Source organism: Cydia amplana, chromosome 1, assembly GCF_948474715.1.
Source record: "Cydia amplana chromosome 1, ilCydAmpl1.1, whole genome shotgun sequence".
Taxonomy (NCBI): Eukaryota; Metazoa; Arthropoda; class Insecta; order Lepidoptera; family Tortricidae; genus Cydia; species Cydia amplana.
This window is the reverse complement of record NC_086069.1, coordinates 15,129,182-15,150,998: the sequence shown is the minus strand read 5'-3', so window position 1 is coordinate 15,150,998 and position 21,817 is coordinate 15,129,182. Positions and strand designations below refer to the sequence as shown.

The window sequence follows — 21,817 nt, the reverse complement described above, 5'->3', positions numbered from 1 at the left end:
GACACAATAATACCAATATATATACTTATTACATTGTCAGATAGTACAACTGAACAGAAACAATATTTATGAGTCAGACATTATCAACCAACAGGAAAGAAAGATAAGGACAAAAATTATTATTTAAAATATTAATATCTATTCATGAACGCGTTGTCAATGTTGAATTGGAGTCATCCTACAAAAAATATAAATTTCTAAGTTTGTAGGTATGACCTATGACGCAAGATTATTCCAAGAATTAGGTTTCATTATAATTTTGGTAAATATTAGACTTGTGTAAGTTAACCTGACAAAAACTAAATCACAACCCATTTTATATGTATGATTTTCGCTACGCACGCTTCGTCGATCATCAACACGCCTCATCTTAGCAAACCAATTATATTGTAACAGGCTTTGTAATATTCAATCAATAAAATTAAATTAAATAATCGTAACGAATCATAGCTGGTTGAAAATGTAAAGTCGACATCGAAGATATGTTTACACTAAGTAAGTGTAATGTAAACAAATGCATAGGTACCTATTTGAGCGCTGAATAGCCAACAAGATCTGTTGGACTTTGGTGGACCAGGTACAGTCCGAACTGAGGCTGTCATTGAGTGTCATCCCCTGTCCCTAAGCCGCCGACCCAAATCCCTCACAGAATCCTTGGCCTCCAAAGCCCAATCTCCCGGCCGAGTCTTCAATGAATCAGCTTACCTTTTAAAATGTCTTATCGGCGATGCGAACGCAAATTACCCTAGCTGTTACCACCTAAACGTCATATAAGAAAAAATACCCTCTTCATCCTGACTAATATCTATAGTGTTGAACGATGCATCCATTGTCGAGCGACAGAGATATATAGGCATCAAGTAGCAACTTTAATTTCAGCCTTCTCTCAGGGGAATAATGGCGAAAATCGTGCAATACCTACAAAATACACTACATCATTTATTTATCATATCATATAGATGGATTGATGTTGATCCCTACCTACACGTATTATAAGATTTATAAGACTTCCGTACCTGCTTAAGTTAAATAATCAATTACACATACTATAAATCTTAAGCACAAAATTCAATCAACGAATATCAAATAATAGCTTACTTAGTAGGTACCTACAGCATTGGCTAATTAATGTCATTAGTTATTTATTGTCTAGTTTTATTGTGGGGCGCCTAAGTCGCCTAACTAATGAGACAATGTTATCGAACTTCATGTGTACATATTGGAACTACATTTGGATTAGTTAAAACAAATACATATACTAACTGAGTTATAGCTAAGGCGAGGCTGGCTGGCTATACATATAATATGGCTGGATATATTTGTGTTTTTTATGGTCTATCTATCTAGCAAACTATTAGTAACATTTAATATTGTTTTAGAAATAATAAGGAGTTCTATAATAACTGATTGCATAAAAGTAGCTCTGTAGAAAATATGATCGAAAATACCTCTATCTACCACAAATAGGCCAAACAAAATTGCTTCTAATCGGTTTTATTTGGCCGCAACCAGGGATGCAACACCAAGTAACAAGCTTTGCGGTAAAAATAAAAATCCAATATTGTAAACGAAACTTATTGCATTACAACAGTGTCAATATTTACTTATCCGTTATCAGAATTATTGTAAGTTGGCGGTAATCAGTATGTATTTGAACTCGGACGGAGCGGGTGCTGTCTAATGACGGTACTTTAACGTAATACTAAGAAATAGTTAAATAAATAGAAGCAGAAATGTGTGTTTATGTGGTTTTGTGCGTATTATTAGTTAGTTTATGTGATGGCGGTGATGTATTTCATGAGGGAAGCAAAATCACTTTTCATTCCAATAATCAAGAAGATTTCTTCGGATATAGTGTCGTTTTTGGTGAAAATATGTAAGTTCCATTTGACAAAACATCTAAGTCAATAAAAAACTAAACCTATACATAATTGAATAATTTTACGGTTTAGACTCGCTTGTTTTTAGTCACTCGCGCTAGGTCTCCTTTCCCAAGCACTAACAGTGCGAGCAACGTTCACGACGGCCGACTAGTAAGCCTAAACCGTAAAATAATTCAATGTTAGTATATCTCACAACAGTTTAAATTCGACTATACATAATTACCAACACATATTTATAATTTGTTAGAAGAGAATATGCTATAATATAATTGATAAGTAAAATATAGGTACATACTTACCCAAAACTACGAAATAATATTACGATTAAGTAATTATCATTACGATGTAGGTATACCTAATAAACAAAGATCTTGATGTATAATTGTCACTCAGATCAGACTTTATTAAATAAATACTAAATAAAACATTACACGGTCCAAACATACAGCATTTTTATTTTACGTACTCAATAGGTATAAAATCATGAGCAAAAAATATGCTCTTAGCACAATAAGTTCCTTATCAAACTTTATGGAAACTCGATGTCAACGTACTAACAAATGATCTTCATTGACTTCCGTTACAAAAGCCCACAAAACAATCAAATAAAGATTTCTGTTCTGTTTATCAAAAACCAAACGTAGCTATAAAAAAATTGCTTTACATTTTAATTTAATAACCTGAAACATTTTTTGTCCGACAAAATCCCGAAATTAAGAATATTAAGATATACTTAACAAGTTTAAAAGTTTACAACAAGTTACTTAAGATTGGTATAAATTATTTAGCACTGATATAGCTTCCTATTTTTTCAGTAATTTACTAGTAGGTGCTCCTAAGGCAATCAGGCCAGGATCGAGGCACATGGCGTCTGGTGCGGTGTTCAACTGTTCGTTTGCTGACCTGCATACGACGAATATCACATGCTCACCACTGAATTTCGGAAATGAAGGTATTTTTACACCTACCATGCTCTTGTAGCGACACTTTTCTGCATAACAGATTCTATAGTTCGTTTTTTTAGCATTAGAAAGAACTTGCAAGAAGGTAAGCGATCTTGATATGTCTTTTAATTGAGAAACGCTTTTTAAAAATCAAAAACTATTACTTATGAAAGCAGAAGAATATAAATGATCGTATTAGATTCATAATTGTTACATATTTGCCGTAACTTATTTTTAAAAGGGGTTTTTCAATTAAAAGACACATCAAGATTGTTTACCTTATTTCTAATGCTAACCACACTTTTCGCTAATGTATGATGATCAACTGCCATAAAATAAAGCTCTTAAAGCAAGTGCAAATGAAGAAAACACATACTGTAAAAAAATATGTATATATGAGTATATTACATTATTGCTTGTTATTCAAAAAAACGTTTTGTTATTTAATTAATCACCGAATTGTTATTGTTCACGTTAGTTCATAAAGAAGAGACACTAGTAAAGTTTTACGTTAATAGATGGTTAATAATAATTAGGCACTTATAGTTTCAGCCCGTATCAGCAGCACCAGAGATTTCTACCGCGATGACATCTGGTTTGGTGCAAGCATCGCAGTGGTGCCGACGGGAAAACTGTTGGTACGTGCTGCTAGTTGACCAAATTCATTTGCTGGAGAGGATGACGTTTTGTACGAATATGTATCTAACAAGCAGAAATTCATATCTTTTTGTAACCTTATTGGTACCTCTCATACCTTAACATGTAGTTACAGAGACGCTTTTTGAAAATATTAACTTTACTAAGAAAGAGTTATTTAATTACATTTTAATATACTATAGCGCGATTTAGGTAGGTACTTATTTACTATACCTAATCCCTCTAAATCTCAAAGGTGGCACAAACCAGACATGGGCAATTTAGAGACCAAACTTCAATCGATCACGATCAAGGCGTTCGTGTTAAGTTACTTCTGACGCTGATGCATGATATTACCTATAGTGTAATAATAAATAAATATTGTAGGACAATTCTACACAGGTCGACCTAAATAGTCCCACAGTACCTCTAAGTTCAACTCGGGTTTCACATATCTATATATATATATATATGTATTCATATTTAGTAGGCAGGGTCACTACTGACTAGACTAGGAAGCCGTTACACAACAATAAACTCTTCTGATGCTCGTATGTCTGTTTTCTAAGATCTGTGCACCACGCTGGGCCAGGCCGTATGGGGACCGGCATCTTCTGGCGAACGGGGCGTGCTACCTGCACACCAAGAGACGCAATATCCCGCTGTACCCTCTGGGTGACATTCGTGAGTACATATTTAACTGCAATTTTATTTTATTTTGTTTTACTTTCTTTATTGGGGAAAAAACAGATACCGGCCAATAATATTTACAGGCAAAATTACAAAATGATGATGAGTAGATATAGCCTACATCCTAAGACACAATTCGTTTTGAGGTCAATTGTTAGACGTTAAGATATACAGTGTGGAAAATTAAGTCGGGCCCTGGAGGGAAACTACCTTAAATCCTTAAGCTGGCTCATTTTACTCAAAGGAGACATTCCTTTATTTTTAAAAAGAAACAAAACTGCATTCAAAGATTTTCTAAAACTCGCTTGCCTCGCCCGGGACTCGAACCGACTAAAAATTCCAAAAAATAAAAACTCGCAATTTTATTCTACTAGTCGATACAGTTAATCTTAATGATAACATTTCTCCAAGAAACATTAGGTCTTAAACTCGTCTGTCGTACAAAATATCCATAAAATGTAATATTTAGTACTCAAGATTTTTTTAAGACAAGCCAAATTGAAGAAAAAAAGAAAAATACTTTGAATGCAGTTTTGTTTCTTTTTAAAAATAAATGAATGTCTCCATTAAGTAAAATGAGCCAGCTTAAGGATTTAAGGTAGTTTCCCTCCCGACTTATCTTTCCACACTGTATATTGTCTTTCTTTCTTTTTTTCTTCAAAGGTTGAATAAAGCTTGGGCATTATTTAAGCATTCAAGTTACAATGAAATAATACAAAATTTCGGAAATATTATCACAACATCAAAAAGGGCATTGAACTATCTTGCATGTTTATGTTTTTACTGGATACACAAAACAGAAAATCAACACAAAATATCCTGGTTTAAAATGAAACATTCATGCGAACAAATCCATATGGGGGTAAAAACGTAGTTGCACCGAAAATTCACGTCAAAATTTCGAACAATTGCGGTGTTCGGTTCACGGCATTTGGGCTTTTTGAGGCTATTGTGTTTGCTGCAGCTTTCTGGTCAAGTGGTCTACAAAATTTCATTTAAACCTAGCTAGGCGAGGCTAAAGGCTGCCTAAGCGCGGAGATGATTTTTAGATGAAGCAAAATAACATGTTAAAAAATGAAATCTATTCACTTTTATAAACTATTATAACTCTAACATTTATTCGAAAAAATATCGCAAATAAAAAATTGTGTCACACAGCACAAGCATAAAAAAAGTCCGTCTAAAAGCTAACTTTGCATTGACTTGAACAGAACAAAGTATAAGATCAGAGTGTCATTATATTTAGACGTCATCGTCATAGTATTATTTTCTTAGAATTTGACATTAACGATGACAGCGCCACACGTTGTCATTGCTGATCATTGCAAATGCCGTTCAGAGTTGGCGAAGTCCGACTCTATTAATATTTCATTGAGTAAATTTAAGGCATACAGCACAAACTAGGTACAGTCACCACACGGGATTGTTACGCCATTTAAGGTCCGAGCTTAAGGTGGTTCGATTTTCATACAAAATTCAATCGACTTTCATTAAGTAACTACACGCTATTACTCCATAAATATTTCCGCATTTATCTTCTTTCGAATATTCATTTTCGCTAAATGAATAGGAAAACAATGTTTCATACAGAAATCATGCAAAAATCATAGTTAACTTTTCATCAATTTTACGTATGTGTGCGTCACAAATGTCGTGTACGGATACATTTGCGACGTTGCCATACCATTTCCGACGTTGCCGGGCTGACCACGGCGTGAATTTGAAGTGCCGTCATGTTTAGTGCAATTTTGTTGACCTACCCGATTTTGTTGAATAAGTACCCGAAGTTCGTCACCTTAGCTAAGAACTATCATGGCGCGTTTTGTAAACAGTCGCTTTTTTGCTTACAAACGGAAGGTTCCCGGTTCAATCCCCAGTCATTGTATGTTGGGACATAACTTTTTGTATTTTTTTTTTACACCTAAATTTCGTGTTGTTTTTTTATTTTTATTAAATTTTTCTTATTTTCAAAAATCGATAGATTAAGTATGGGCTAAGCGTATTCGTTTAATTTTTACAAAGATAATTAGAAATTATACTCTACCTAATCTCTTTGATTTTTACAATCAGGACATCCTCACAGCAATAAAAAAGAAATGTATAAAATTTCCTGTGGTTGAAAATAATGGAATTTTGTCTATGAATGAAAAACACAATTATTACTAGTTACTACCAGGTATGTAAATTATAACTTGATTATAACTTTATTAGAATCCATATGGTTGCATCATCTTTCTTCCTATTACATTAGATATTTTTTTCTATCATGATTCATGATATTATATTTCTTTCAGGTATAGGGACTACTACGGATAACAAATATGAAAAAATGTACTGTAGGTACTTGAATAAAAAAAATCCTTTTATTTTATTTTACAATTAAGTACCTACTACTTTATTAGAGGCTGGGCAGTAAGGGATTGCTTTACTTGTAGAACAAACTATTAGCGCTTTAAAAAAACTGATACCCGACACTTACAAACTGGACTGCCTTGGGCTTATTCTACTAAGAATCGTCAGTAGGTATTCTCCATCCTAGCATAAAAAGATATCCTAAAATGTCGGTCATCACGTCAGGTTTTAGTATCAAAAATGTTTCCCAGCCTGCGTGACGTAGCGGAAACTAAAACTTCTATACAAATATTTGGGACATAGTAGTAGTAGTAGTAGCTTCAGGATTCAACAAGAATATGCTAGTGATTCTGAGTTGGAAGAACCCAAAAAGATCATAATCTGTGAAAATCAGGTATTGAATTTTTTTTTGAAAAGGTTGATAATGTAATTTATTGATAATAGCGACCCGCCCCGGCTTCGCACGGGTTAACAAATTATACATAAACCTTCCTCTTGAATCACTCTATCTATTAAAAAAAACCGCATCAAAATCCGTTGCGTAGTTTTAAAGATCTAAGCATACAGACAGACAGACAGAAAAGCGACTTTGTTTTATACTATGTAGTGATAGTGATAGTGATGATGATGATACTGAATATCTGGGGGAAGCGCTGGTGGCCTAGCGGAAAGAGCGTGCGACTTGCAATCCGGAGGTCGCGGGTTCTAACCCCGCCTCGTACCGTCGTACCAATGATTTTTCGGAACTTTTGTACGAAATATCATTTGATACCTATTTACCGGAACCTATTTATATACCAATACCTATTTTTCGGTGAAAGAAACCAATGTGAGGAAACCGGACTAATCCCAATAAGTTTACTCTCTGGGTTGGAAGGTCAGGGCAGTCGCTTTCGTAAAAACTAGTGCCCATGCCAATTCTGGGATTAGTTGCCAAGCGGACCCCACGCGAGGAAGAAGAGATTGAATATCTGGGAGACCGACCAAAGCTCAGAAAACATATAAACCTCAAAAATGCGCGTTTTCTCACAGATCAGACCTAGCTAAGAGATCAAACCCCTTATAGCAAATTACATCGAAATCGTTAGAGCCGTTTCTGATATCATCCAAATATATAAATAAATATATATATAATAATTGCTCTTTAAGATAACACAAAAAGGACAACAATAAACAAAAAGAAATTACCTACTCGCACCAGTCTTGAACCCCAATCCTCTTGCACGTATTTCCACGAACATACCGTAACGCTATTGCAGTATACTTACGTTGTGTGAAATTGTCTACTATAAGAATCACGGAAACACTGTTTGCATGTGTGAGTTATAGTAGAAAAAAGCATGACAGCAAGACTCCGTCGACTTTAAAGGATGGTTTTTGCACAATTAAGTATTCAATGTTTATTTTAATAGTTCAATATTTACTTAAAGAGTTCGCTAAACATACTTTTAAGTATACAAATACCAAGACCATTCCATAAAAAAATAAAACATGAAATTTTGCGAAAGTGGCGCCATCTAGCGAGGGTTAAGCTTTGAGTAACCTAGTCGAACCACCTTAATTGGTTGTTCCATACTTACGCTATGGATATACATACATATTTTCAGTCCTTTTCAAGTAAAAACATAATATGTATCTATCTGCTAAAAACTCTAAAGATACTAATTACCTAATATCTAAAACATTTAGGAATGAACTATTTTATATTTTGTGCCATTTTTAGAAAACCAAGCTTTCAAGACTAGTGGATCGCGTAAGGAATACGGACAGTACGGCACACACATCAACTACTACGCGTACGCGCAAGCCGGCATGGCGGTCAAGGTCACGGGCAACGGCAGCATCATCATAGGGGCTCCGGGGCTGCTGCAATGGACAGGTTAACTACAACTCGCACAATCTAGGGTAGCCCACGTTGTATACTAACTAAGGCCCACTTGCACCATTTCACTAACCCGGGGTTAACCGGTTAAATCTGGAGTTAGCATGGTTACCAGTACAGTTTGACACTTGGTTAACGATTTAATCGCTTAGCCCCGCGTTTGTGGGATGGTGCAAGTGGGCCTAAGGCGGTCTTAACATTGGACGCGTGAATGTGATAACGGCGTAAGCGTACACGCAAGCCGGCGCATTGATCCGGTATCATCATTGGATTAAGTACCGGGGCTGATTGATGTACTGGACGGTCTGTTGCTACTTACTCCATACGATAAGTACCGTATCTCATCATCATGGCGGTATCGTTTTGAAAGTCACGGTGAGATTACAGAGAATATGAACGGTACATACCATATGAAAAGGTATAATATAAGCCACAATCATTGATGAATTTTCATCCAAATGCAACTGTTTATTGTTAAACACTGTCATAAGTGCTTGCTTATTGCGTAACTTGTAAATAATGTAAGTTATCTATTTATAAGTTGTCTTATAAGTGAAATTTCTGTAATTTCTTAGACAATAAACATTTCTTTAAACCGAATTTTGTACATAGTAACTGTAGTAAGGCTAACCTTCATAATATTATTTTAATTATTTTTCATAAAATAACAATTCATTGATTTTCAGGAGGGATTGTTGAGTACATGTACAGTCCCGACGTTAACAGTGTATACTTGAGCAAGAAGCCGACAACCAATCCGTTCTTCACCCCTGATGTTGGTCCCGACGATTATTTAGGTAAGTAAGCGATATTCCTAAAGTATCATATTAGTCTAAAAGTATCATATAAATATACGAGTATGTATGTTTGATGTACGTATGTTTTGAATGTTCAAAACTACTGGTTACAAACGCGAAACGATCGCTCAACTTATTCCATAATTGACCGAGTTCTGTGGCCATACCTATTCAGCTTCAAATAACCGTCACACGTCTTCCTCTTTCATTGTCCTTCCAATCTTATTTCGAGTACAGGCGAGGTGAGCATCCACCAAAGCAGTTCCATATACCTACCTATAGATTTATTTATCACAACAAACAGAGACGCAGTTATTATAAGAACAGTAGTAAGACATAGTATAGCCACAACATGCGCGCAGCCCGCCAACTCGTGAGAGTTCACAAAAAGCACGTGGATAAGAAATGAGTAGTCATGGAGACTCCGCGAGAATGGAATACTTAGTGGAATCACTCATATAACGGTTATATAAACTTTTTAGTCCGTCATCTGGTTGACAATCTGGTAACCATGATAATTCTAGGTTTTACCGGTAAACCCTGGCCCTGGGTTAGTGGGATGGTGCAAGTGGCGCTAAGTCTGTGGCCTAAACTAAAAAAAAAAACAAATTGTGATACCGAAAAAATATCAAAAATTGAGCAGCGAAATATCTGTTTGAGTACCTAGGCACTATCTTTTGGCCAGGTTATCTATTTTGTTCGGGTCAGTTGGGTCCACTGATTCAGCGGTCCGATTTTAGCATTACGTGAGTCATTCATTGTAGCGCTTCCTGGGCATTGATAACACTTTTATTACGATCCTTATGCGGCTCATTAACTAAAGCTTTCATTATAGCGCAGCATTACTCATTATTGGATAATTCCGTTAGTTAGGGTAAATATAATATATTGACTACCAAATATGATCCTCAGACGTCCATAATCTTAAGAGATTTTAAACAAGGTCTAATATACTCATAATTAGTAATTATAGAATATTTATAGTGAAATTTAATTTCAAATTAAATTTAATCTCAGGGTACAGCGTGGAATCCGGTATTTTTGAGGATGGTGGTAGAATCCTCTACGTAGCCGGCGCGCCCCGTGCAAAATTAGGTTTCGGACAGGTAAAACAACCGTATTATAACATCAATTTGGAAACAAACTAATTTCAAAATATGTAATTGGTACTTGTTAAATATTTAAAGTACCTACAATATTTACTTACACCAATTTTGGGATTATAAATGCGTCTTACCTACCTAAAAAGTTTTTGATATTTCAACTTTGTTTACAGTTTTTTTACCGAAGGAAAACCTCAATGCCTTGAATATGATTGCCAGGTTCTCGTGTTCGAACCTGCAAGCCGGGAAGCAGATCCTCTCAGAATCCGAGCAAAAATAGACGGTCCACAACTCGGTGCATACTTTGGAGCAAGTCTCACCTGTCTCGACATCAATGCCGATGGCAGAACAGACATCTTGGTGGGAGCCCCTAACTTCGTCGGCAAGGGAGAAGACGTATACGACCAAGGAGCTGTGTACATTTATTTAAATAAGGAAGAGGTAACATACATTCATGTTTTGACATATAGATACCGTACGAACTGAAAAAGCGATACGATTTTCAGAATATAAAATTAAGTACCTATCCAATTTTGATTTTATATACTACTGACGGACATTATCTTTACAAGCCAACTAAAGGTATGTCAATACGACCTTAATATCAGTGTCATAGAGGCGTGTAAATATATTTTTGGCATGTTGGCTTGTAAAGATGTTTGTGAACTAGACTGTACAAATTTAGTTAAAAGATTATGTTTAATATTCAAGCCAATTCTTCCATTCATGAGTTTCATGACTCAGATTATATTTGATATTAATTGCTTAAATGTGTATAACTGTATAGTGTATACCTACTTCCTTACGTTTCAGGCCACTGGTTTTATTCTCGACTACGCAGGTCATGTGACCGGCTCTAGCACCAACGGCGCGAGGTTCGGGAACACCATCGCCGATCTTGGAGACATCGACGGCGATGGGTACAGAGGTATTTACCATACTTAGACAAGACAAGACACAAGATAAGAATGCGCCACACCCAGCCGGGGACATGCCCGCTCCGGACTAGCCGGCATACCAGGGGACGAAATTTTAGGGGAGTGACACGCTCTGGGATGGGGAGGGATCATTAGAATTAGCCGGCTATGCAGCCTCAAGCCAATATTGGAAAGTAGGAGGGGTAGGTTATGTCGTCGAAGGAGAGCGTTGGTGACATGCTGCTCGTCGTTTCCTTTTCGGTCTTCATAATGTCTTGTATCAAGTGGGTCGATGTCATCTTGAGATGCCGTTCGTTCGTCGATTCGAGGTGCTGGTTCTTCTTCTTCTGATTGGCTGTCGGTTTCTTCCAGTTGATTTTTTTTCCTACTTCTGAATCTCTGCATCTGCATCAGTGAGTTTTCCCACGTGTAGGTAGGTCTGCCTACTTTAAGTTTACTGGCTCATCAGTAGCTAATTATGCGGCTTCTAATAGGTGAGGTTTTGGGAGCATATTTTAGTTATTGTTTTTCCGTTTAATATATCACGCACCTTACCGGGTTTCAGTGTTGTCCCTGACTTATATTTATCATGTTTCTTAAGATTATTCTCTCGTATCGTCTGAGTTTAGATCAATCAGCTTTGGTGAGGCCGTACATTTGAGCCCTTCTTTACTTTGCACGCCCATACGCAAGGTGCGTGTAAAGGAATTAATAGATCCGAGTCTTCACTTGCAACTCCATTAACAAATCTGGTGCTGCGCGCGTCCGTGGGCGACGGCAATCGCCCACAATCAGGCGATCCGTCCTCTCGCCTCGCTCGCTTGCCTCCCATGTTATAAAAACTGATTCTTCCAAAATGCCCTTACTTCGAACACAAGAAGACTGCATACTGTCACTTAAACAAAACTCATTTAAATAAATCCGAGGAAAAAAAAACACACAAATAGCACCTCACTAGAGTTGGCTATCAAAAATACCTAAGCATAAGTTTTTTTTTTTAGGTAGTAGAGTGGTAGAGGTCTTATTCCGCGTAGTGAAGTGACCGTACGCTTTTTTGTCACTGCACATGTTGAAAAGGTCTTGGAATCGAAAACAATGTAAAAGGAATTTCGAAGCGTTGATCCCTCGCAATCAGTAACAATAGAGTCAGAGTTCCGGCTTTATGATTCTTATGTTTTAGGCAGATTTTTTGCGTATTACACCTAAATGTCGTGTTTTTTAAAATATTAAATTTAGCTAGTGTTAAATTGTATGAACTAAATTATTAACTCGTATTCCTTGACTCATTGACTTATATTACTTAGCAGAGACGGGCCCCACGAACCGGGCCAGTTCGCTAGCGCGCAAATGGCGCATTTCGTTGGTGCGCATGTTCGATAGGCATTACTTACCTACATCTTTAGAAATCTATTACCAAACTTAACCCCAACAATACCCAATGTACCCCAACAGTACCTAACCTAACTTCAAACACTGTTAGCAACGGAAAGTTATTTAAACGTGAAAATGGACAGATCTCACCCGTAATTCGCACTGTAGACTTTGTTGCTGTTTCACTTTGGCGTATGCGCACTGATTTTAAGACATTTGAAAACTCGCGTACAGCAATCCCACGTTTTTCAAGATAAGAAAATATTCTAGAGAAACTTAAATTGCATATCTAGATGCGCGCGTCGGTTACAAACTATCTCGGTCCGGTCAACATCTGGTGCCATTGTAAAGGGCTCCCGGAATACACAACCGATCCCGGCCGCGGTCAAAACCGAACTCCTACAGAGGTATTTACCATACTTAGAATGCAATTAAACAGGGTGAAAATGTAGGTGTATCATGTACAGTCAGCTGCAGAGAAAAGGTACCACCCCTACATAGAAGTTTGTATGCAGGGGTGGTGGTTTTCTCTGCAGCTGACATCCAGCTACAAAATTGCATATGGACGGTTTTTTTTAATAATCTATCCCTGTAATTTCGCAACCACCTGTGAATTGGCATTTACGTTTTATAATTTTTACTAGTAAAATGCCTGAACCTTGGTGACGATATGTTTTTTGGGTTACTTAGATGAACTGGAAAGAGCTTTATTAGTTATTACATCTAGTTTTTGATATTATGTTAATTTACCATAAAAAACCGACATATCATCAGTAGGCAATAAAAGCTATATTTACGATATAAAGGCGATGATGTGCAGGCTCACTTATACAATCGTAGCTGGTTCGAAAATCCCCATGGCGCTAGCACCTTTATGACGGTAAATAAAATATCATTTCTAGATCTTAGCATCCCCAAAGTTTGAATTGGTTTCATTTGAACTTCCGCTTCCTGTGGGAAATCAGTATTATTGAATTGACAACTTTGCTTATTTATTTACAGATATTGCAATTAGTGCCCCTTGGGAAAACAATGGTTCGGGAGCTGTTTATATCTACCGAGGTGACAAACGCGGGGTGAAAAGTCAGTATGTACAAAGGATTGTGGCAAGTGCAGCCAAGAACTTTGGCATAGCTATTGCAAAAGGACAGGACGTTGATGGGAACCAATGTAATGGTAAGGCCTATAATGCCAATATTTCCATTTACTCTTTCCTATTTTTGTCAAGTTAACGATGACACTGTTTGCTTAATTAGTTTAGGGTTTGTGCAACTGATTAACGATCCCAAATCGGAATCGTACAAGTTCAATCTCTTGTCTCTTGTGTGGCGTTATCAGCAAAAACAGTTTTAAATTTTCCTAAAAAAATAATCTTAAACCTTTAATTAGTTAATGTGTGCTATATGTGACGTTATCTAAGTAAAGGGACCTTATTGTCGATGGCGCTTACTCCATTATTAACGATGCTCCGTTATAAATACAATGCCGCGCGACGCGACGCTATGCGGCGTTCGCGCCATCGACAATAAGGTCCCTTTTCATAGATAATGCCCCATATTTAGTTTATTAATGACAACGAATTACTAGAACAGTAAAAAATTGCATAATTTCTTTTAGATTTAGCCATAGGAGCACACGCGACCGGCACAGCTTATGTGTACAGATGTATCCCGACCCTGATGGTGCACGCTACCATCAAGATTGATCAGGCACTGGACCTGCCGCAGAATGCGACTAATTTCACTGCTGAGTTCTGTATCTACGTAGCACCACAACACAATTGGTCTCATTCTTATATAGGTAGTTATCGAAATACTATTCTTGATCGATCTGCACTTCGTGTAGCATTGCGGCAATATTGTAAGTCGTGCTTGATTGATATATGAAGTCGCGCGACTTATGATAATATGCCAAACATGCAAATAAGTCGTCAGACCAATGTGACTTTTTTATATACATACTTAAGTCTCTGAATACAGTATTGGTATCAACCTCATATGTGCGACATATGAAATAATATACAATGCATAATAAGAGGAAAAAAATATAATTCTAATAAATTAATAAAATAACGACTTATTACAGATCTTAAGGCTATAATAATAGTAGATCCTGAGGCCAACCGAGCAATGATTAATGGAGACTCTGAATACACATATAAAGCCAGACCTGGTATTAGCAAATGCGAGGAACAGGTTGTTAAGGTTAAGGTAAGATATTTTTATTAGTTAGGTTCTAAGATGGTCTATAGGTAAAGAAAGAAGCATCGATCCCAGGTATTGAACAAAAAAACTAAACACAATTAATACAAACTTACAATAATTGTGACGGATTGGACATAGGAATTACCTATTATTTACGACCTACATTTCAAAATTATTAGGTAGCCGTTGTTTACGTATTTGTTTTTACTCGTTATTTTATATTTACCACAGGTTTTTTTTTCAGCCCACGGCAGATTTATCAAGACCAATATCAATTAAATTCGACGTGGAACCCATTGAAGTTATGCAAAGTAAGTTTAATAATAATTTAAAATAAATTTCTAGAAAATTGAGTTCATAACTAGTAAGTTCATAGAGACAAACCAAAGAAAGTCTGCAGCGCTAGATTAAAAGTAGTTTTTAAAAATCAGTATGCGACAACACCACAGAAAATGGATTAAACAGTCTTGATACTTGTGAAATTTCTACCATATTTACCGTCTATGAAAAAATTAAGCTGTATGCACAGCTTAATTTTTATGCACAGCTTAATTTTTATGGTAAAATAAATTTCATTCCAACAATAGATGTCACTATTAATATGTAGACATATACTAATATTGATAAATAATATTGGGAGAATGTGACATTTGGCTTCATCAAAATTAATAAGCTTTTGTAATATCCGCGACGGCGGTAAATAGGTACAGAGGGCCTACCGCGAACACCGAAGTTCTCAATATGCGAGCATCTTTCTCTTTTACTCCCATTAAGGCGTAATTAGATTGACAGAGAAATTGCCCGCAATTTGCGAACTAAAGTTTTCGGAAAAACGAAATAAACCATTAAAACAATAAACATATATTAAAAATTAATTTTAGCTTTAACTAGTAGGTACCCATGCCGTGAGCATAAGCATGGAGGTTATGGGTTCGAGCTCAAAACCCGGCTAGTACCAATGAGTTTCTCGAAATGTTAGAGGAAGTTCATAAGTATGCCTATACCTATTAGGTGTGTTCAATTTGCTGTATGGTGAAGTATTAAGATGTTTCATTCCACTTACCCGTCATCAACTCCAAATTTTGTAAACATTGTCGTTTTTCAGCTTGAATCGCCTCGTGCTGACTTTTTACAAGTGTAAAATTATTCGTCATGCGGAAAAGTAAATCCCGCACGCCGGTTTTGTAAGGTTTCACCATGTTTATTCCGTTCATCACAAAACACAATGAATATTTAAACGATTTTGACAAACACATACCATAGTGCATGACGTTTACTGACTGCTTAAAAAACATTGCCATATGTAGTTTTTTAATTCGATGTCAAATTATTGCGCTGCAGACTTTCTTTGGTTTGTCTCTAATTAGTAAAGCAGTCACTCTAGCTAAAGCCTAAAATAGTTACTTGTTTCGCGATATGGGGTGGTAATGTATGGAAGCAAGATTTTTTAAGCAATATTAATATTAATTATTTCCAGAAAACTCTACAACGTTTTCCACTGAGGCCGTAAGATTATCGGATGACTCCACACTGCACTCTGAGTTTGACATTCAACTTACACGGGACTGCGGCGAAGATCTGATCTGCAAGCCCTGGCTGGATGTGACCTTCGAGACGATGTCTGAGTAAGTTCTAAGAACATATTGATACTAACTACCATAAGGTTGCATAAGGTGCACGTGATCGAGCGAACCCCACTAGATTTCATCCTCTAGCTTTATAACGGATTTACAATGAACCTGTCCAGTCCTTACGTTCCAGGAGCAGATAATAAACTGGGCGCCATCATCACAGTGCTGAACACGGAGGAACCAGCTTATGGTGTTCGGGTTCATTTGATTTTACCAACTCAACCCAAAAGGGTGCCAAAAAATTGTAACTTGCAAGGTAAATAAAATACTAAAGAAAGTAATACACACATTCATTACAAACATAGAATCTGGAAGAGTAAAAGCATGCTTGATCGCAATTATGCATAGTTAGATAAGTAAATGCCCCCATGGACTATACTCTACTACAATACATACCTACTATATATACAGCATCCTTTTGCCAGCGTTTCCTAGCGATTAGCGAGCATAAAATTACTTTCGGACGGCCCGGTGTGACGTTCTACTGCTTTAACACAGTTTTGACTTTCTAGGATTGAACATGAGCTGTGATGTAGTCTCACCGCTATACCGCAATCAGTCAGAATCGTTTGAAGTGGAGCTGGAGTACACGCTAGCCACCTTCGAGGAGGATATGCTGGTCATATACGCCAGTATCGAAGACCCGCTCAACAGAACCGTCAGTGATGATCCTACGCAGGAATTGGAGTTGAATATCTTTCCTGAAGCTAATATTAGTCTTAGTGGGTAAGTTAAGAGTTTACGATTACTATACTGTTTTTAAACCACGTTATTCGAATAATAAATCCGCTTATTGATACTTTCTTTAGACAAACTACAAAAAAATCTAAATGTACAGCATAGAAACCGCACGCATGTTAACTATAACAGGATTAAAAATTATACGTAAATAAATGCATTTACAAAATTATTACATATTATTAAGAATAAGTCGTTTTTTTTGTTCAGAAAAGCGCTTCCCAATGCGACGGTGCTCGTGTCCAGAGAGAAGCTCAGTAAAGGCAGCCTAATTCCCTTTGTGCACTACTTTGAGGTCAGTCGCCTGTGAAACATCGGATGAGACATTAAACATGGCATTCCTTTATCAAAACCACATCAAAAACATAGGGTGTACCTACTGATGTGCCGCTGAAAAGTTTCGAAAGTTGCGAAATGTATAAAGTGCCGATTTTAGAAATTTCTCATATTTATGTAACGTGATGATACTTTCCGTTTCCATGTTTTTTTTTAATTTCTGAGAACGATTTTATCATTTAGAAATTTTTCCGCAACATGCACGTCTGTAACCGGGTGGACATTTCGGAAGATATATTTCAATCATTTTTGACCACGCAAATTTTCTAAAACGCCCAATATAATATTATCTTTTTGATGCAGGTGACAAACACTGGCCCATCTGACTGGCCTCTTTTAGACGCGAGTATAATTCTACCAGAAAAAGTAAGTAACTTGATTTTTATAATAATTTAATAATCAGGCTCCAGTGTTCGTGACAAAGCAAATTCTAAATGTCGTATGGGCACATGGACCTTCCATCGAATATACCGCAAAATGTATGTCGTCTGATTTCGAGATATGTACCTACTGTGTAAGTATGTAGGTATGTATGTCACTTTATTGCACATAAACAGGTTTACATATAACGCACAAAAACAAAACAAATATAAAAATGTTATGTACAAAGGCGAACTTATCCCTAAAAGGGATCTCTTCCAGCTAACCTTTGAGGAAATGCGAAAGGATCAAACACTAACAGGTGAAAGACAATTTAATATGGACAAATAGCAATATGAGAATTTTGGATACACATAAAGGAAGACGAGAGCAATAAATAAAGAGAAAACCAGTACTACCTTCTCATAAATACGCATAAACTATAGACATACCTATATATAAACCTATATACACATATACATATACGTATACATAAAAATACCGCTGAGATATCATACAAATTTAGATAGTGAATAAATCTGGTGTATCTAGAAGGTTTGAGTTTTTTTTTTATAATTATTTTATTACACTGCTTTTTAAGCGCTGGTGGCCTAGCGGTAAGAGCGTGCGACTTTCAATCCGGAGGTCGCGGGTTCGAACCCCGGCTCGTACCAATGAGTTTTTCGGAACTTATGTACGAAATATCATTTGATATTTACCAGTCGCTTTTCGGTGAAGGAAAACATCGTGAGGAAACCGGACTAATCCCAATACGGGCCTAGTTTACCCTCTGGGTTGGAAGGTCAGATGGCAGTCGCTTTCGTAAAAACTAGTGCCCACGCCGATTACTGGGATTAGTTGCCAAGCGGACCCCAGGCTCCCATGAGCCGTGGCAAAATGCCGGGACAACGCGAGGAAGATGATGATTATTTTATTACACTATAATTACGAAAGGACGAAAAATATAACGACCTTCTGCGGTTAAGAAATTTATTGACAATTTAATAATAATAAAACTCAATAAGTGGGCTAACATATCGTATGAATGGTTTATATGCCACTTAAATCATATATCCGATTGCTTTTATAGGTATCCTTATCGAAACCGAAGGAAGGTTGCGTGGAGGATGTGACCGGCATCGGCAATGCGACGGTACTTGAGTGCACTTGGTCGGTCAGCGCCAAAGTTTCCCTACCGGTGGTGCTGCCGTTGCAATACGACTTGAAAACAAATGGTAATAATACTAACAATTTGAACTTATTTATAACTATAGTGGTTATCCTGTTTTTTTTTTATAATAATATAAGATTAGAAATATTTATCTCACAATTTTTATGATTAGGTATGACTTAGTTAATTTTATATTCTTGATTATAAGGTAGGCCTTACCTTATTATTTATATATTATGAATAAAATCCTGCATACCAAAATATTTTACTTAGTTTGAGTATTTAACTTCATTTGAGATACTGCGAAATGGATAGCTGAACGGATTTGATTGTAATTTTGTACTCAGTTTACAACTTAGGTAATGATGTGATTATCAACCGATGGTTGTCCTTAAAAGCGCCCGAAATGGTCACAGAAATCACTTAAGTTATGAACCACTGACCTAATAAATTAACAACCCGTAGGATACTTTTACTTCCGGAAATAATGCCGAAAGGGATGAAATATGGGGCGGATATTTGTATCGGAGCGGCCTAAAGGAAATACACGCGGCCGAAGTCACGGGCTGTTGCTCGTATCTAACGCAAATTAAATACAACGATTGAATCTCTATTATACAACGGGATAAGGGACTCGAGATGTTATTTCTGGTCAGATAAATTCTCAAGTCAAAATACTAAAATACTTGGGTAGTTTAATATTTTTGTAGATTTTGTCAGCGGGAACTATCTAGGGTATCTGCTTATGCTGCGGGTTGACTTATTATTTCATAGTGATTTTGCAAAGGAGTACCTACCAAGAAGAATCCATATCTAAATGTATCCATTTTAACATGACCTTGATATATTACCTCATAATAACACAATCATCATGGTCATCATTAATCACGTCCATTTTCATCATAAATATTAAAGTCGTTTTCTATATTATTCTGAACTATAAACCGTTGTCAGTTTTTGAGTTGCGGTTTTCGCCCTTTGCGCGAGTCCATTTTGCACTTTTTTTTTAAGTGACGCGTTTTTTTAATAAAAATAAATTGAAGGGAAAAGTAAAAATATAAGAAGGAATGTAAACTACATTAATCGGATAATAAGTAATGGACGACTTACGGATGCTAATTATCATATTATATGTAGTAATGCCAAACTGTAATTTGCATCCACCCATTATTATAAGGTCAAACTTGTGTGGAAAGATGGCATTCCATTTTTGCTAGTGAAAATGTTTCTCACCAAGAAGGCAAAAATACTTTCTACTTTAAGATAATAACAATTCATTGATATTCACAGGCAAATTGCTAGAAGAGGCCTCCGAGCGCAACATTACCACAATCTTACACCTCTACGAGCAGAATAAGTAAGTTAAGGATACTTTACTGGATTTTCCACGGCTTTGACGATATTAAATTCCTGCCTTTCGGTGCCCTAGCCGGTATTAAATGAAACACCTACTGATTTTATTTATTCTTTGTGCGAAGAGCGCTTTTTTATTAGCCGTTAGTAAAGGCCTACGAAAAATACTACATCGCTCAATAAACTTGCCAACCTAGTAGGTACAGGGAAACATTACAGGAACTATATAAAACACGTAAATTTCATGCTCAACCTTTACTGTAATTAAGGCCTTTTATAAGAAAATTCAAATTGCATATCTACTTTCTTTGCTTTTGATTATATTTCTTAATCCTTTGCAAATTTATTGCAAATAGCCTTGTGGAAAAGTATAGACTTAAGCAAAGAAATATTTAAGTCATAAGCCTCAAAACAAGAAATCATAAGAAAAGATATTGCTCAATTTGAGTATTCTTTTTGATTTAATTTCAGTCATCGATGCAGCTGCCGTGTACTCGGGCCATTTTATTTTTTATGTAATTATTTGTTATATGAAGATTATCCGTTCGATTTCAGGAGTATCTCGATTACTACCAGACTAGTGTTGAGTCCTGTTCCACCCATTTGGCCCCTGATAGTTGGCATTGTCACTGGATTGCTACTGCTCGCTGCTATTGCCTATGGATTATATAAAGTAAGTCAATCAATTACGTTACATACTTAATTATGAGTAACATATATTAAACAGATTTAGATTTAATAAAATGTATAAATGCTTTTTATATTATGTACCGATCGATATGCGATGATCTCGTAGCAGTGACTTAAATATGTTTTTTTTTTCATTCACTCTAGTTACTCGTTATTATTGTTAAGTGTGTTCGATTTTTTTTCTTAATTAGAGTTAAAGTAATATCAAGTGTATATTCCATTTCAGTACGGCTTCTTCTCAAGAAATCGTATCCCGGATTTCAATAAGCTACAAGAGCAAGTGGCTCAAGAGGACCCTGGCAGTTCCAACAGTCCGCCCTCAACGCCCCCGGATTCCATGCTTCCCAATGACTCCACTCAAGAGTTGTTGTTCGAGTCCGACTCGGATTGATCTCGTAGTGCTCGTGTTTCGTGGGAGTAGAAAACAAATTAATATACTCGTTATAATTCAACTATCAAGCTCCCGGTCAAGTGTTTCAGAATAAATTCGAATTAAAGATAGAAGGTAGAAGGTATGAGTGAATCTTTTCACTGCTCCGTTTAATTTGGTTGATGCACCGAGCCCTAATTGCGGAGTTTCTGAAAAGGTGGAACAGTATTTGGAATTCTGGAAAATTTTGCATCTTCGGAAACTTTCCGACGACGTTAAATGAGTAATTTTATGCAGTGCTCGGGAAGTCATTATTACTTATTGAGTGGATCTATCCAAAATATAAGACTGAGAAGTGAAGGGGTGAAATAATAATGCTATGTTCACAT

The 21,817-nt window shown here is 36.4% G+C and overlaps 1 protein-coding gene across 1 annotated transcript; it reads left to right on the top strand.

Moving 5' to 3' along the window:
• The first annotated feature begins 1,642 nt into the window (after positions 1 to 1,642).
• LOC134648827 (integrin alpha-PS3-like) lies at positions 1,643 to 21,531 on the top strand. The gene is made up of 22 exons (XM_063503403.1): positions 1,643 to 1,876; positions 2,699 to 2,835; positions 3,374 to 3,465; positions 4,033 to 4,147; positions 8,229 to 8,384; positions 9,074 to 9,184; positions 10,202 to 10,290; positions 10,507 to 10,728; positions 11,101 to 11,215; positions 13,578 to 13,751; positions 14,193 to 14,375; positions 14,661 to 14,785; positions 15,024 to 15,090; positions 16,257 to 16,404; positions 16,527 to 16,666; positions 16,923 to 17,136; positions 17,359 to 17,443; positions 17,788 to 17,850; positions 18,935 to 19,079; positions 20,306 to 20,372; positions 20,924 to 21,041; positions 21,285 to 21,531. Exons 1-22 carry the CDS (start codon positions 1,734 to 1,736, stop codon positions 21,447 to 21,449), a joined length of 2,874 nt encoding a protein of 957 aa, XP_063359473.1. The 5' UTR covers positions 1,643 to 1,733; the 3' UTR covers positions 21,450 to 21,531.
• Positions 21,532 to 21,817: the final 286 nt, after the last annotated feature.